At 41.7% G+C, this 17,747-nt stretch overlaps 1 protein-coding gene across 1 annotated transcript in view; it reads right to left on the reverse strand.

Annotated features, from left to right (window-relative positions):
- Atp2a2 (ATPase sarcoplasmic/endoplasmic reticulum Ca2+ transporting 2) overlaps nucleotides 1–17,277 on the reverse strand; it is a 49,882-nt gene extending 32,605 nt beyond the window's left edge. The window contains exons 1-5 of the mRNA XM_055605980.1: nucleotides 16,989–17,277; nucleotides 16,378–16,395; nucleotides 16,201–16,283; nucleotides 5,502–5,606; nucleotides 3,744–3,882 (exon numbers count right to left, since the gene is read on the reverse strand). Coding sequence (XP_055461955.1) covers nucleotides 3,744–3,882; nucleotides 5,502–5,606; nucleotides 16,201–16,283; nucleotides 16,378–16,395; nucleotides 16,989–17,106 — 463 coding nt within the window. The 5' untranslated portion in view covers nucleotides 17,107–17,277. The remainder of the gene's footprint in view (nucleotides 1–3,743; nucleotides 3,883–5,501; nucleotides 5,607–16,200; nucleotides 16,284–16,377; nucleotides 16,396–16,988) is intronic.
- Nucleotides 17,278–17,747: the final 470 nt, after the last annotated feature.

Below are 17,747 nucleotides of genomic sequence, written 5' to 3' on the forward strand. Positions count from 1 at the left end.
GCTAAAAAGTGGAGACCTGAGCCATCAACAAATGGAAATGTGACTTATATACATACCAGGTATACGTTTATCACATGTATACTTCCTAGAAACTATAGTGACTCATTTTCGTCAACTAGAGAAGGTAAACAGGACATATTTAGAGTGCTTGGTGGCTATAAACCAAACATTTGTAAGGTTGTCAAAAAACCCATTCATTTTTTAAAGAACATATGCCTGAACACATTCAAGATCTGTTCTGCAGAGCAAATTTCAAGATAAGGGTGTTTATGAGCTGCATCTACCCTACACTTGTAATTTCATGTCAACATTACAGAGTGCTTAGGACATGCTTAGAAAGATCCTTTAACAAAGTATCTATGCAAAAACTATTATCTCTGCTCTGCACCTTAATGATCAAAATCCAAGAAGCAAGCACATTAGCACAAAGTCAAAGCACTGCCCATGAAGAAATCTGAAAGAAGTCAGACATAGCCTTAAATGTAAGGAGTGACCTATTGACTACATTTATTCAACTAAAACTTAAAGCTCATCTTTTTCTTTTCTTTTCTTTTTTTTTGAATATTCAACTTAAATATTTTCAGTATTTAACTTACTATTTGTTTAAAATCTTAAAAAATACTTAGGCATGGTGGCAAATGCTTTAATCCCAGCACTCAACAGGAATAGGCAGGTAGATCTTTGAGTTCAAGGCCAGCTTTGTCTTCAGTGAAACCCTGTCTCAAAAACAAAACAAAAAACCTCCAACAAATTTTTATATACATATATATGTATATATATTATACATATACATATATATGTATATGTATACATACACATATATACATATACATATATATATGTATATGTATAATATATAATGTATAAAATGGAGTGGTTAGGGGCTGGAGAGATGGTTCAGTGATTAAGAGCACTGGCTGCTCTTCCAGAGGACCCAGGTTCAATTCCCAACATCCATATGGCAGCTCATAGCTGTCGCTAACATTCCAGTAGATCCAACTCCTTCACACAGACAAACATGCAGGACGAGCACATGAAATATAAATAAAAGTTAAAAAGACAGCGAGAACAAAGGTTTGTGTTTTGTAACAGGTCAGAGCTTCTGAGCTGATTGCCACTGTTCTGTACTATGTGTAACTACTGTTACACTAATGTGTAACAATGATAAAGTACTCTGGGAGCTAAGTAATTGTGTAGGCCCAGCACACTGAAGTCACCCGGCTACTGTCATTCACAGATCATACTGGAGATGTATGAGGAGTGTAGAGGTCACACAGAATCTCACACACGAAATCTGGAGAAGCAATAAACAACCTTCCTTTGATGTTTTCTACCTGAGTTACTAGCTAGCACAATCATAGCAATCACTTAAAAAGCCACTTTTGATTCCATATCCTGCTGCCCCATAGTAGTTCTGTAATCAGCTGGGGATACAACTCATTGCTAGTGTCCTTGCTTAGCATGACAATACCCAACACTAGGGAAAATGAACTTTTCTTTGCACTTAAGGCAATGCGACACCAGTTTGTACTTGGGTTGCACGCGATCTGGTAACTGTAAATGATTCTGATCTGTACCCCTACACAAGAACTCCCATTCATAAATTTGCTGTATTACTGTTAATGTTACTGTACTCGTCTCTTGCACAGATTTTTTTTTTCTGAGACAGGGTTTCTCTGTGTAGCCTTGGCTGTCCTGGACTCACTTTGTAGACCTGGCTGGCCTCGAACTCACAGGGATCTGTCTGTTTCTGCCTCCCTGAATGCTGGATTACAGGCATGTGCCACCGCACCCGGCTTATACATAAATATTTTAATAAAAAGAAATTCCATGGGACTGGAGAGATGGCTCAGTAGTTAAGAGCACTGTCTGCTCTTCCAAAGGACAAGAGTTCAATTGCCAACACCCACATAGCAGCTCAAAACTGTCTGTAACTTCAGTTCCAAGGGATCTGACACACTCATACTAATTCACATAAAATAAAATTAAACAAAGGAAATTCCATAATGAAATCCATTACCTAACAAATCCATTATCTAACAAAATATTTTTAAATTGAAATTATAAGAACACTTGCCTAACATAGGAAAAACCAAGTGTGATCCAACACCAGAAGCCCATAAAACCAAAGTAGGTAGAAGTACAGATTACAATCTAAGTACAGATTACAATCTACTATCAGCAAAACTAAACACAAAACAAGGTGTGTATGTACACAGATTGAAACACATGTAGTTGAAGAGTAACATACAGAATAGGAAATACTATAAGGGTACATGGGAATTCTCTATCTTGAAAAATGTAACTTTGAAATTTTATCAAAATAAATTTTACCCACTCAACTATCCATGGCCCTTCCAGTGTTCTTAAAGTATTTATATACATAAGTTTGTAGTCCTAGGTAATCAATTTATTGGTACATATCCAAACTATTCCTTTATTCTAGAATAACTGAATTCACCAGCGTGTCCAGGAAAAGCCAAATTCCTTTCTGACATAGCACAGGTACAAATCAAGTTTTAAAAACTGTCTTAATAAAACAATAATGATAAAGGCCATCTTCCCTAAATCAATGTAAAAGGATCAATTCACCAAGGTACTATATAAATGCAATCAAACCTAATCTGGGAGAGAAAGATACAGTAAGCCCAAATAATTATCTGAATAATCCTCTGCAGTAACTCTTTCAACTCACTCTATTAATGCAACAACCAAAAATGAAATAAACAATTCAGTTTGAGAGTTACAGGTATCACTTATGGTTTATGTCAAAACCAGGATAGTGACACGGACTACCAATCCTAGGACCAAAGAGGCAAAAAGATCAGAAGTCTGAGGGGAGTCTAGACTACATACCATGTTAAACTCCAACCTGGGTTACATAAACCTTGTTTCAAAAAATTACCAGGCATGGTATTGCACGGCTTTATCCCAGCACTCATCAGAGCAGAGGCAAAAGAAGCTCTGAATTTGGGGCCAGCCAGGCTTACCCAGCAAGACCCTGCCCTAAAAGTCCAAAACAAACAAAAAATCCAGAATCAAACCATAAAAAAGAAAAGGAGAGATGGACAGACAGCTTAACCAGAAAAGTATGCATGTGCCACATGAGCATCAAGACCTAAGTTGAGAACCCACTTAATCAATCACTACAGTGAACTGTCAACTCAACCCTGAGCTCCACATCTAGCACTAGTGCTCTTCTACAACTGATAACTACAACTATTAATTAACTATAATACCTCAAACACTTTGTCCAAAACACAAAAACCTTTTATAGGAGACTGAGGTAGAAGGATCACTTCGCCAGGAGTTTGAGACCAGACTCAGACTCAGCAACATACTGAAACTCTATCTCAAATAATATCAAAACATACCTTATTAACATAAAGGTGCTGAAACATTTCAAGTAGGCACTGAAATGGTATAATGTAATTAATAAACAAACACGTTTAAATATAATTACAGGGAAAAAAACAAAAACAACAACAAAAAATAGGGTTCAAAGCACGGGCTACTCTTCAGGCGGACCTGAGTTCAATTCCCAGCACCCACACCTCAGATGCCCTCTTCTGGACTCTGTAGGCACCAGGCACAAGTGTAGTGCTGACATGTGCAAGCAAATCACCCATGTGCATAAAAAAAAAAAAAATTAAAATACAAAAAGCTAAATATAGTTCTAAACCTTGAGAAAAGAACCTTAGAAATACAATCTAAGAAAAAAGAAAATGATAAACTCAACTCACCAGCAATTTCTACAATATCCCCAGGTACTATGTCTTTAGCTTTAATTCGCTGTACACTCTTTCTGTCCTGTCGATAAACTTTGCCCATTTCAGGTTCATACTCTTTAAGAGCTTCTATTGCATTTTCAGCATTTCTTTCCTGTATGAAGAAAAAGTATGGTAAACCAGCCTGCCTGGTTTAAAAATTTCTTAAATATTTCTAGATTAGAAATTAAAACTTACAATCTTAATATAAAAAAGCACATTAATGATACCTGCACTAAACAATTGGCACTTTATTACAAACACATTTGTAATTCTGTATTAAGAGTAAAAAGATGGACCAGACATGGTGATTCATACCTTTAATTTAACCGGGTACTCAGGAGTCAGAGGCAATCCATCCTGAGTTTCAGGCCTGCCAGGGCTACCTTGTGAGACCCTGTCTCAAAGATAAATTTGGTGTGGTAATGCATGCCTATAATCCTTGCAGTTTAAAGTTTCAGGCAGAACTGTGGGTTGGAGGCCACCCTGAGCTACATTACACACCAGAAAATATCCTTTAGTCCTTCATGCCACCCCCCCAAAAAACAAAAGCAGAATTAAAACTTGCTAGTTTGTGGTGGCACATACCCCTCATTCAGACACTCAGGAGTTTGAGGCCAGCCTGGAAACTCTAGGGGGAGGGGGCGATGGGACGGGACACACCACTCTGGGACTTAAAGCACACATATGCCTGGCAAACACTTGTCTTAAACTTTGTAACATGAGAGGAAAAAGAGGAGGGGGCTTTATAACAAACAGTGAACTACTTTCTGCCTGAACCTCCTAAGAGCTGGGATGACAAACAAGTCACCCAAGGACTGTCTGTAAAGTGTGTCTGATGACAATTTGAACATTCCAGCGCTCAGCTGTAATCCCAAATTCTAGGGAGGCCAATATAGAAGGGTCTTGAGTTTGCAGCTTGCCTGTGCTACTTAGTAAAATGCTGTTATCAAAATACATAAACCCTTTGAAGGATGCCATTTCTGTTCTATGGTAAATAAACTTTCATCCTGAGTGCAGGCAAAGCCTGAGTAATGGAGAGAAAGTGGGAACAACTTGGAAACAATTTAGGTTCTCAGAATTTTTACAGCACCCCCCCACCCACCCAGCAAACTAACGAAAATAAAAGTTTCATGAAGTTTGTCCTCAAAATCACCATGAAATATAAAGGCAGACCATGGTCCTCACATTGTTTCCCCCACCTCCTGAGACAAAGTGTTTTTGTGTGTAGCCTTGGCTGTCCTGAACTCAATTTGTAGACCAAGCTGGCCTCAATCTTACAGGGATACACCTGCCCCTGCTGGGATTACAGGCGTGCACCACTGCACCGGGCTTCTCTGGTTTTCTTTAGCCTTCCATCCATACCCGGTTTCTCTGGTTTTCTTTGGCCTTCCATTATCAATTTCTTTCTTTTTTTTGAAATGGGGTTTTGCTTTTGTTCCCCAGAATGGTCCCAAAAGATTCTGCCTCAACCTCTTTAGTGTTATATACAAGGGAAGATCTACCACACTCAGTTTCTCATCCATGTTCATTCTGATTTTCTTTTTATGTTCAGCTCTCCCCCAACCCCCACCTCCCTTCTGGTTTTTAAAGATAGGGTTTCTCTATGTAGTCCTCCCTAGCTGTCCTCAAACTCACGGAGAAACTGCCTGGGATTAAAGGTGTGCACCACCACACCTGGCTTGCCTTTGTGAGTTATAACTGTTAACACTGCTGCAAGAATTTTTTGCTTACCTGCCATACACCCACAATTGCATTGGCTACTAATATAAGCAGAATTACAAAAGGTTCTACAAAGGCTGTAATTGTTTCTTCACCTTCTTCAAACCAAGCCAAAACCTAGAAGAAAAATGGCACATGTTAGACTTGCTTATGTGCTTTTAGAATTAGCTACCTTTATAATAAAAGATCACATTATAGAATTATTATAGGAAAAAAAAAACCTGTTTAAACAATAGACATATATTGAAGAGCTTAAGATAGCCTGAATATAACTCCATTTTGAAATAAAGATCTTGACTGGGAACTGAATTCAGGTACCAGGAAATATCACAGAATGTACACCTGGCAGAAAACAAAGTTAACTCTCCTAGCAACAGCCTCCAGGAAATATAACAGAATAAATGCTTCATAGAAAATAGAGACAAACTCCCTGGCAATAATCAATGGGAATTGGTTGAGAATCGGGTGGGAAAATTCTCCCCAATGTTTCAGATATGGTTTAGAAAAATAGCCACTGTGATTATATGCCTTAGCCATTGTGATTATGTGCCTCAGAAAAGGTCACCCCGCCCTGCTAAACTTCACCCAATTCTGTAACGCCAAGGCTTGTGCCCCCCTGCTTGCTGCCATGGAAACCCCCAGCTCACAGACTTTCCCTTTAAAAATCCTGTTCACTCAGAGCTTGGGGTCCCACTTCTCTACTGCTGTGCCAGTGAGACTTGGGTCCCAAGTTCGATCGCTCTCGTAATAAAGCTCTCTTGCAATTGCATCGAGTCATCTCCTGGTGGTCTCTGAGGGTCCCGTGAACCTGGCATAACAATATGGCCCGAATTTCCAGTTTAAAAACAAACAAGCACACATCTGTAATCCCAGCAGTCCAGGAGGCAGAGGCAGGTGGATCTCTGTGAGTTCAAGGCCAGCCTGATCTAGGCTGTCCTCAGACTAGGGCAGCCAAGGCTACACACACACACACACACACACACACACACACACACACACGTCTCAAAAAAACCCAAAAAACAAGCAAAAACATTTGGGGAAAAAAAAAAATTGACCATTCACTCAAATTCAATGTAGACCAATTTAATCTCCGTAAATTCTCAGTGGTAGTGAAGGTCACACCAAAATTACACAAGACTGTTCTGAGACTGGGAATGTACTCTGAAGGCCATTTGGCACACCTCACCTAGTATTGCAATACGGCACTTCAGAAATTACATAAATCCCCTGTAATGCAAGTTTTGGTATCTTTAAAAACTCAGTTATGTTAAGTAAACGTGTTTCCATTTTAATCTCTGGTGTGGGATATGGAGCTGCTTTAGATTGTTCACAGTAGCAGACTATTTGCCTCATGCAGGCTCTGAGAGGGGCATCATCTTTGCCAGCTACGGACAGCTTAATTCTGAAGACTGTGGGAGAAGGATAAATGCCAGATGCCACAGTGGGCTGGAGATAGGGAATGAGAAGGGTCCCCAAGAAAGGAGACTGCTGATCCTGGTTGCTGTGAGAAGCTGGAGGTATCTTGAAACAAAGATTGAACTTGCCCCAAAGACCCTAACCAACAGAAGTAGCTCAAGAGAACCTTTTCCTCCTACCTGGTTCTGGGGTGGTGGAAGGGACCGGGGTAGAGAAGGGAGGAAGAGGTATAAGAAACCCCAATAAAATAAATTAAGATTTTAAAAAGGCCTACAATCCCCGTCCAAATAAATAAAACATGCTGAACCAGGGAAATGGTACATCTGGTAAAACTGCTGCCAAACCTGACAGTCTAAATGTAATCACCTGGTAAAAGGAAAACTACTCTCAAAAGGCATGCACACATGAACTCAAAATGTAATTACAAAAGAAAAAATGACACCTGACCTAATCTAGGAGGGCAAGGCAGGATGGCTGCTAGTTTGAGGCAACATGACAAGATCCTACTCTCACCCCAAACAACTACAATTTAATAGCCAAGAGACTATGAAGATGATATAAAGAGAACACAGTGAGTTAATAAAAACTTGGTTAAGGGTACCTAAGGTAGTGGTTCTCAACCTTCCTAATGCTGTGACCCTTTAATACAGTTCCTTGTTGTGGTCACCCCTAACCATAAAATTATGTTCGTTGCTACTGATATGAACTACAATGTAAATATGTATTTTCTGATGGTCTTCGGTGAACTCTGTGAAAGGGTTGTTCCACCCCATAGGCTGAGAACCACTGATGTAAGGATTAAAAGTTAACCAGGAGGGCTAGTAAGGTGGAGGAGTAGGTGAAGGCACTTGCCGTGCCAGCTTGATGATGTGAATTCAGTTCTGGAACTCACAGTGCAAGGATCTGACAACTGACTCCTCAAAGTTGTCCTTTTGCCCTCCATACAAGGTCCATGTCACACATGCACAAAAGCTCCCTTCCATTAACCAAAGCCAGACCCTGACAAACATCATCAGCAGTTTTATCAGAACCCTGCCAACCTTAGTGACTGCATCTGGGAAATGGGCTTTGCTTTGCTTTAGAGGGTGGGACTGGGCTATGTTGCCTAAAATAAACATATTTCACAATAAAGACTCTTTAACAGATTATCTAGGAGCTAGCAAGATGGCTCATCAGGTAAAGACACTTACCCTACAAACTTGGCAACCTGATTTAATTCCTGGAACCCACATAAAAGCAGGAGACTAGAACCAAAGTTAACCGACCTCTGTGTACATATACACATGCACCCCAAAACATTTAATCCTAGATCTCAGGAGGCAGAGGTAGGTGGATCTGAGTTCAAGATCAGCCTGGCAAGTTCCAGGACATAATAGAGAGCCTGTCTCAAAACAAACATATAACATATGTGTGTGTGTGTGTGTGTGTGTGTGTGTGTGTGTGTGTGTGTGTATGTATAATCCCATGTTATAAGTAAAATTAATAAAGTTAAAAATAATAAATGCAGCCGGGCATGGTAGTGCTCGCCTATAATCCCAGCACTCCGGGAGGCAGAGGCAGATTAATCCTGTTTGAGGCCAGCCTGGTCTACAAAGTGAGTCCAGGACAGCCAAGGCTACACACAGAAACCCTGTCTTGAAAAAAAAACAAACAAAAACCAAAAAGAACCCACATAGCATTTATACTCAATGAGTTGGTTTTTTTGTTTTGTTTTTTTAAAAACACAAATAGAAAATGACCAGAAGGTAATTAAGGCAATATGAAACTCTCAATAGGATTAACATTGAACTAGCAAAGAATCAGATCAAAGAAAAACCAAAGAGAAAGTACCCAGACTTTGACACATGTCAATTACCACTGACAAGCAGGGCAGGAGAAACCTGCATGTAAGAAATACTACAGGAAGCTTTCAACAGGGCATTCCCAGTACTAAGACCAGGATCTCTGCCAGAATGAAAACTTCTCTAGGAAGTTATAAATTTTGATAGATGCAGAATTACAGTTGCTGATACAGCCTTCCAAACATTCACCAAGGAGAACATATCAGAATTAAGAAATTAATTAGCTCTTAAAGAAGAAAAATTGCTCAACTTCATGAGTGACTACTGCCCTTTCCGAAAGGTCAGTGAGGCATTAGCAACTCTAAGATAAGCTTCACACCTTGTTAAAGTGGGTATGAATTTCCTTCTTGGCAGCCTATCTAGGGGACAACTTAGGGCAACATCCCTTAACAACTGGAGTGAAGGAAAGGGTAAGCAGACTCTGAATTAACAGAGTAACACATTTCTCTACTAGTTGAGAGATACACTGTCCTAAGAATCCTACTTTGACCAGTGTACTCAATTTGCCTTCCATGTGACCCACTGAATAGAAAACACAGGCTACCCATACTTAAAGGTTCTACAGATATACTCATTACTTTAGGAGATAAACTAATGACCAAAATCTACTAAGAAGGGCATCCAAACCTTCTTAAAGTTTTTAAAAGCCATCCATTTATGGCTAGCATGATAGTTCAGTGATTAGAAACATTGCTTAGCATATGCCAGCCCCTGGGCTCAGTCCCCAGTACAAGGGGTGAGAGGGATTTTCACAGCAATTTCTTGAATACTTAAAAAATGTCTGAAGCTGAAGAGATGGCCCTGTGCTGCTATTCCAGGAGTCCAGTTCAGTTCCCAGTAGCAGTATCAGGCAGCTTACAACTGCCTATAACTCCAGTTTCAGGAAATTAAAAACCCTCTTCCTTCCTCCAGAGGCACCCACACATGTGGTATATAGCCACACAAACATAAACATATTTACACATAAAATAATCTAAAAAGTTCTTAAATAAATAACCCACAAACTCAAATCTTATACCTCAAGTTGAGGATCAATCACATTTAACTAATAAAAACCAATCTATGCTCAGACTGTGTTCTTCAGTCCCTTGCAATTTGTTCTATTGCTAAGAGATCCTATTAAGCCACACAAATGGGAAACAGTGCTGACAAGCAACTGATGGAGAGAAGGTGTAAGGACAACTGCACAGATGCTATCATATGGTCTGGCCAGTTGAGGAACTAACTGTGGTTATTCCTAAATTACACAAATATGTCTAAAAACCTTGAGAATAGGTTGAACATACAAGAGTTCTCTTTGTACTGTCTGTTTACAGCTGCATCCCTAGGGGCTCAGAAGAGGTTCTGGTACACAGATGATACTCTGTAATACTGGATAAGTAGGAAAACAATGAAACAAGTGTTCACATAGCTAAGGTACAAAGCCCTGAGTAAACTAAGGAACTTAAGTAAACAAGAAAGTAGCCCACACTCCACCAATAACTGGAAGAAAAGGAGAAAGATGTTTTGTTTTCATTTTTTAATTTTTGTCTATGTGTGCCTGAGACTACATATATACATACCATGCATGCTGGTACCTACAGAATCCAAAAAAGGGAGTTAGACTCCCCTAGAATTGGAGTTACAGATAGCTTGAGCCACCTGATGCAGGTGCTGCAGGTGCTGGGAACTAAACCCTAATCTTTTACAAATGTAGCAAGTACTCTTAACCACTAAGCCACTCTTAACCACTCTAGTCCTCTAACTTTACTGTTTTTCCTGGGTCTCTTCCTGGCTGACCTCCAACTTGCCTTACAGGTCTATGTCACCACACTCAACCTGGCACCATAACTTTTAATAGAAATAATAACTAAATCAAATTTTGTTCTAAGCCAAAAAAAGGCCACATTCTGCTGGATACTGGGAGGGAGGGTCATCATATTGTGTGTGGTGTTGGGATTGTGTGCTCAGCTCTTTGTTTTCTTTGTTGAGATGGAGCCTAAGTATGTATCCTTGGCTGGCTGGCTGGCCTAAGCTCCCTATAGAGACCAGGTTGACCTTGAACTCACAGAGATCCATTCACCTTTGCCTCCTGAGTATTTGGAATTAAAGCTGTATGCTGCCACTCTTGGGTAGGGCGGAACTCTCAAGACCACCCAGAAAGCAAAGAAGCTGAAGTATAGTTTAGTGGGAGAGTGACTGCATAGAATGTGAGGGGCTCAGGTTTAATGCCAGCACCACCTGCCTAAAAGTGTTATGATCAGGTGTTATTTTCATTTTCTGCTTATCTTATTAAAAACTTGCACTGTGCCTTTGGATCAATAAATGAAATTTACATTAATAGGTTTATAAGAAGCCAGACATGGTAGTACACACCTTTAACCCCAGCTGGGACAGAAGAGGAGGCTGGGACAGAAGGATCTCTGTGAGTTTGAGGCAGCCTGGTCTACAGAGTGAGTTCCAGGACAACTAGGGCTGTTATGCAGAGAAACCAAAAGAAAGCATAAAAGATTACCAATAAATGAGATGCCAAGTATCTTAGATGGCACATAAAAATTCCTTCAGTCAAAAACAACCCCCCAAACATGAACTAGAATCCATTCTCTTCTGTAAAACACTTCAAAAAAATATATATACCAAAGGTAAGCATGGCAATACACACCTGTAATCCCAGCAGACAAGAGGCTGGGCAAGAGGACCAAGAGCTCAAGGCCCTGGATTCTATCCCTAACTAGGGAAAGTGAGGAAAAATATTAATGTTTCCTCTTCAAATCATCTTTTAAAATTATATTTTAAGAAAATAAAAAAATTTAAACCACCATAAAATGCTTCCTAAATTATTAAATACTTATTACTGAATTATTAAATACTTCCTAAAAAACATTTAAACAAGCAAAGCAAAAACAGATCCCATGTTTTATCAATGTCTCAAAATGTTAGAAACAAATTCATTCCTATATTTGAGACAATGAAGAAGCACAGGGTCCAGATGATGGCAAGAGAATCTCAGTGAGTTCAAGACCATGGTTTACATAGTCCTGGTCACCAGGACTACAAAGAGAGACCTGGGCTGGAGAGATAGCTCAGAGGTTACAGAGCCCTGGCTGTTCTTCCAAAGGTCCTGAGTTCAATTACCAGCAACCACATGGTAACTCACAACCATCTATAATGAGATCTGGTGCTCTCTTCTGGTGTGCAAGCGTACATGCAGGCAGAACACTGTATACATAATAAATAAATTAAAAACAAAAACAAAAGAGAGACCTTGTCTCAAAAATACAACAAAAAAGTATTTTAGAATCAATATTAATTATAAAATAGGAAATGGGGCAAAAAAAAAGAAACCTATGCATTTCTCATCATTGGTCACTATGGCCTAGACAGATAAGCTAATCCAACACGGCCCTACTGACACTCACCTCTTCATCAGATCTTTACTCAAAGGTTACCTTGTGAGGTTACACAACCACCTATTAAAAGCCTGCAGTCCTCTTCCCTATAGCCAACTCCCTTATCACAGCCGCTCTGCTTTACTTTCTCAACAGCACAATTCAAGGTATCAGACCCCATGTTCCCTATTATCCTACTGTCTGTGGCAGGTATTCCATTATGGGAGAAGAGGAATGGGCAGGTATTCCAGTTAGGCAAGTATATGATGCAGTATATTTAAAGTTAGTAACCTAAAAGAACGGAAATTCAAATCAAACAAAAATAGTCAATGACATTAAATTAAAGAAATTCTAAGTTGGGCACAATGGTGCATGCCCACCAGCACTCTGAGAGGCAGAAGTAGGCAGATCTCTGAGTTCAAAACCAAACAAAAACCAACCAACCAACCAAATAAAAAAAAAAAAAAGTTTAAATACCCACGTGCACTTTGCTCAAACAGTCTTAGGTACCTCAGGCTAACCTCAAACTCACTATATACCCTAGGATGGTCTTGAACTCCTAACCCACCTATTTAGCTACCAAATACTAAAATTACAGGCATGCACCACCATATTTGAATTGACCTTTTAAAAAGGAACAGTTTTGGTGAATACTAGAAATTAAACTGTCTCCATGGGCCACAGGTGTAAAACATTAATACAGTTTCCTTTTCTTTCTTTCTTTCTTTTTTTTTTTGCCAGAGCAATATATTAACTGTAGTTAACAGTTTACTATTCTGATGGTTGAAATAAAATAAATCATTAATATCTTTCTAACCTGAGGAGAATCTGATTATTTATGAGAACTTCTTATTCACTTCTAGAAAATAACTTGAGCATTCTACCGTGTTTTTCCTGTTATGGCAGTAAGAATATACTGACTACCACAAGTTAGTACTCTGGAAGCTATGAAAATAAATAATAAGCTGAAGTTGGAGGCACAAGCCTGTAATCCTGCCTGTAAGAGGCAAAGCAAGAAGATCTCTTAAGATTAGGCTGTACGGAGTGAGCTCGAGACCAGTCAAGACATACTAAGCCCTGACACCAGGCGGTGGTGGTGCAGGCCTTTAATCCCGGCACTCAGGAAGCAGAGGCAGTCTGGTCTACAGAGTGAGTTCAAGGACGGCCAAGGCTACACAGAGACACCCTGTCAAACAAACAAACAAACCGAGGGCCTAAAAGATAGCTGAGTAGGCAGTGTTTACCACCTAAGTTTAAGGACCTGTGTTCAGACGGCAGGTATTCACAAAGGCCAGAAAGCAGTGGCAGCCTACCTGTAATTGCAGCATTCAGGAGGCAGCGGCAAGCTGGCTAGCTAAACTAGCTGAATCAGGGAGCTCTGGGTTTAATCCAGAAACCTCGCCTCAGTACTTAAGGAGCAGAGTCATAAAGCAAGGCACTCTGTACACATTCACACACAAGACACCCACATACCTGAACAAGCGCACATATACCTACCTACATACATACATAAGCAGTAACAGAAATACAAACAAATAAGAAAAGAACAGACCAAGTACTACAGAGAACTATCGACCCTCCAGGAAGAGCATCAACAACCCATCTTCTACAGCACAAATTTTTTTTTTCTTCCATTTTTATAGCTTTTAAGATAGGGCCTTACTCCAGCCAGGCTGTCCTGATGCCTCAGCTTACTGAATCTTTTCTTTTGAAATAAAGCAATCTTGGAGTTTATTTTTAAGGGCTTTAATAGACTTAAGCACAGACACTAAAGGTCAGTAACACATGTTCTAGAGTGAGTATAGGTCTGAAGTGGCCTCTGAAGAGTATCTTAATCTATCCACAATCTAGACCAAATAAACAAAAGCAAATTAAGTGAATTCTATAAAAAGCAGTTCCTAAACGCTTAATTCTTTAGTCATTTAACGACCAGTAACGTAAAAAATGTAACAGTTCATTTCCTGAACAAGAATTTCAAGTAGTTATTGAAAATGAACTCACATTAACTACAAAGTACTACAATGTCCTCTATTACAAAGAAGTTATTTACTTAAAATTTGAAAATGATTAGAAAGAATAAGTTTCTAATTACCCAATGTAAAACACATCTGCAATCACTAATTCTATTTGCTAAAAGTCAAACTGACCTCTCATAATTTCAAACCCTCTGAGATCCGATAGCTAGTGATCTGTTCACTGACAAGTGGCACTATTTCCAAGATTGCTTCAAATTATAATACAAAAGGACCCAGTAAGAATGCATTCTGCCGACTGGCTGGAGAAAGGGCTCGCTCTGCAGTTAAGATCACTGGCTGCTTTTCCAGTGGACCCAGGTTCAATCCCCAGCACCCACACAGGAGCTTTCAACTGTCTGTAACTACTATTCCAGGGGAACTGATACTCTCACACAGACATGTGCAAACACCAGTGTACACACTATAAAAATAAATCATTGAAAAGAATACATTTTGCCTATGGCTTGTAAATATCAGCTAGTTAATTTCTAAGTCCCTGGTGGTTTTAGTGATTGAATACCAACATTTAACTACCAAAGCAGAGCCTTTCAGAATTACGTGCCTACATAAATACAAACCCTTAACAATCTCCAAATATATAATTTATCTCATGGCAACATGCTCAAACCATAATCAAACAACTCCATTTAGCTCATTTACCAATGAAGCAGCCATTTACTAGATAAAACTTTTAAAAGTTAATCACAAGATACATGTAAGAGGTAAAGAGTGAATGACTCAGTAGTATGCTGAATGGTTTGCTAGCGGGGAGTCTAAATTTTATTTAATGAAAACCACAGGTAAGTTCAATAGAACTAGCTGTGCATGGCAGCACATGCCTTTAGTCCCCAGCACTTGTGAGGCAGAAGCAAGTGGATCTCGGTGAGTCAGAGGCCAGACTGGTCTACAAAGAATCTATGACAGCCAGGGCTGTTAGACAGAGAAACCCTGTCTCAAAAGAACCCAAAAAGATTCTTGATAACTAAATTAGTAAAGTTTCTGGGCAAAATTCATGCTCCTAAAGATCACCTTTGCCACCAATACTTAATTTAAAAATAGCAAAAAAATCAATCTTCCCTTCACCTGAGCTCAGTAAGTTCTAAACAATCCTCTATGCTAGTATTTTCATAGAGCGTGGTCACAGGCCCACAGGGGAGACTTACGTGTGACTTTAAAATTGAAGCCATTCAACCACCAATTTGTAAAACCTGAAACAATTATTGTATGATTTTCACTGTACCACAGTGTAAGGATACAATGTTCTAAAAACAAAAATTAGTGTGTTAAGAAAATCTATATACCACTATCACCATTTTGAAGAAACTGTAAAGTCCACTGCCCAGAAAAAAAAAAAAAAAAACCAAAGAGTAAAATGTTAATAACTTAGAAATACCCTTGCCATCTCTATTAGTTTTTCTTAGGCAGGTCTTTGCATTTCACTAGTTTCTTAGCAACCACACAGGCTCAAGCACACACAGAACAAGAGGAAGGAAAAAAAAAAAAAACCTCTACCTTCATTCCCTCTTTACTATTGAGAACCAAGAGTACTGAACTGTGTTCTCTCAATCTAGGAATCACTCAAGACAGGGGTCCAGGTTAGATGCCATCCTAAAGGTCAGTGACCAAATTTGGTCAACAGTGGTGCCATCACTGCCGTCATCATTCTTGTCACTGTCAGGACTGTCACCTTGCCACTGCCAGGAAGGCAAAGCAACTGGAATATTCCTTTTGTACGTTCTATTTACAAAGTGCCCAACATCATCTTAGTATGATCTTACAACATGATAACAAATGGAAGAACCCAACATAAAAGGTCTCGCAATGAGAAACTTTCTGATGTGAAAAACTGATAAAGGCACAAGAATTTCAGAGACCCTGCAGTCTCACTGTACTGTTAAAGCCAGGCGTTTATTTTCTAAACAAAACAGCTTCTAGTATTTTTTGTCTCTTAATACTGGGGTTATTTTTGGTTTTTTGAAAACACGGAAACTCAATGGCTATTATTTGTTTTCCAGTGTACCAATGAAATGTTTTCAGCTTTTATGGGCAGATAAAATATTTTAATACTTACAAAAGATATGCACGCTGCCAGCAATAAAATTCTAACTAGTAAGTCTTCAAACTGCTCAATCACAAGCTCCAGCAAGGTTTTTCCTGTTAGAAAAAAAGGTATGTTTCAACTGTCCACATCAATCAGTCCAAGTACGCACACACATAATCTCTCCAAAATAACGCTACGATTATTTACCTTCTTCTGCCGGTAATTCTACAACAGCGAAATTCGCCAGGCAACGTGTCAGGAGGAAAGGAGAAAGAAAAATAAAGACACTTCATTAGCGCTTTCGTAAGAACTGCTAAATTCACCCTGGTTGTCTTGAAAGACAGATGTAGGCACAGAACTGATCAACCTTTGTCTCTCCACTTTGATAGCCCGAGGAAACCATGCAGTCCCAGTCATCAAAGCTCAAGGAACTGCCCTGTAAGCCCTGTGGGGCTGGGGCCTCCAGGACCACGCAGTCGTTTCGGCTGGGTCATCACTTCTGCCAGATGTGTAACTTTGGGGAGCACGAGAAACGGTCGGAGGGTTTCTCCATCGTACCTAGACGCCTCATAGATCCGCGGGGGCCTCGGCGGAGGCCCTCCCCTCCCCCCGGCTCGCCGAGCGCCGCAAAGGTCACCGGCTCGAGACCCCTGGAGGGCCGGGCCGGGCCGGACCCACGCGCCGGCCGCTCGGCCGCTCGCAGCCGTCGGGCACCGAGCCGAGCAGAGCCGAGCCCCACGAGGTGGAGCCGGGTCAGCCATCTTCCCTGGCGCTCGGGCCCGCGCCGCGCCGCTGCAGCCCCGGCGCCCCGCACCTACCGTTGGAACCCCATCTCTCCTTGAGCTTCTTGACCTGCTCCAGGCTCAGCCCCGTGCTCTCGTTGACGCCGAAGTGGCCCAGCACCTCCTCCACCGTCTTTGTGTGAGCGTTCTCCATGGCTGCGGGGGCCCCGGCCGGCCTCGCCTCGCGTCCCCGCGGCCTCCTCGCCTCCGCCTCGCACTCGGGCCGCGGGCTCGTGCCACCGCGGGCGCCCGGGCGCGGACAGCTGCCTCCTCCTCCTCCTCCTCCTCCGCGGCGGCGGCCGCTTCCGCCTGACCGGGCGCTGAATCACCCGAGCCCCCTCCCCCAGAAACCGCCGCCCGCGGCCCGGCCTCGCCGAGCCCGCCCGAGGGGCTGCAAGCCTCCCGCCGCGCCGCGCCCGAGCGCCGCCTCAGCGGCCAGCCAGGCGCGGGCAGCACAGGCCGCGGCGCTGCGCTGAGGAGAGCCGGCGCGCCCGGCCGAGCCCTCGGCGCGGAGGACAGCGAGGCGGGCGAGCGGAGGGGAGCCGCGCGGCGCGCCCGGCCGAGCCCTTCAGCTCTGCACCCCCGACAGCGGCGGAGGAAACTGCGGCGGAGGAGACGGGAGGTGGCGTCGGGGACGGCTCCGCGGCGGCTGCTCTAATAGCATTTATCCGCCGCTGCCTCCCCTCTCGCCGCCGCCGCGGCATGTGGACGCCGCTCATTGGCCGAGAGAGCCCAGCGCGGCGCGGGCGGCGCGGCCCCGCCCCCTCCCCCGGCGTCCTCCCGCGCGCGCGCCGC

This window comes from Psammomys obesus, unplaced genomic scaffold (assembly GCF_907164565.1).
Source record: "Psammomys obesus unplaced genomic scaffold, mPsaObe1.curated_primary_1811, whole genome shotgun sequence".
In the NCBI taxonomy this organism is placed as follows: domain Eukaryota; kingdom Metazoa; phylum Chordata; class Mammalia; order Rodentia; family Muridae; genus Psammomys; species Psammomys obesus.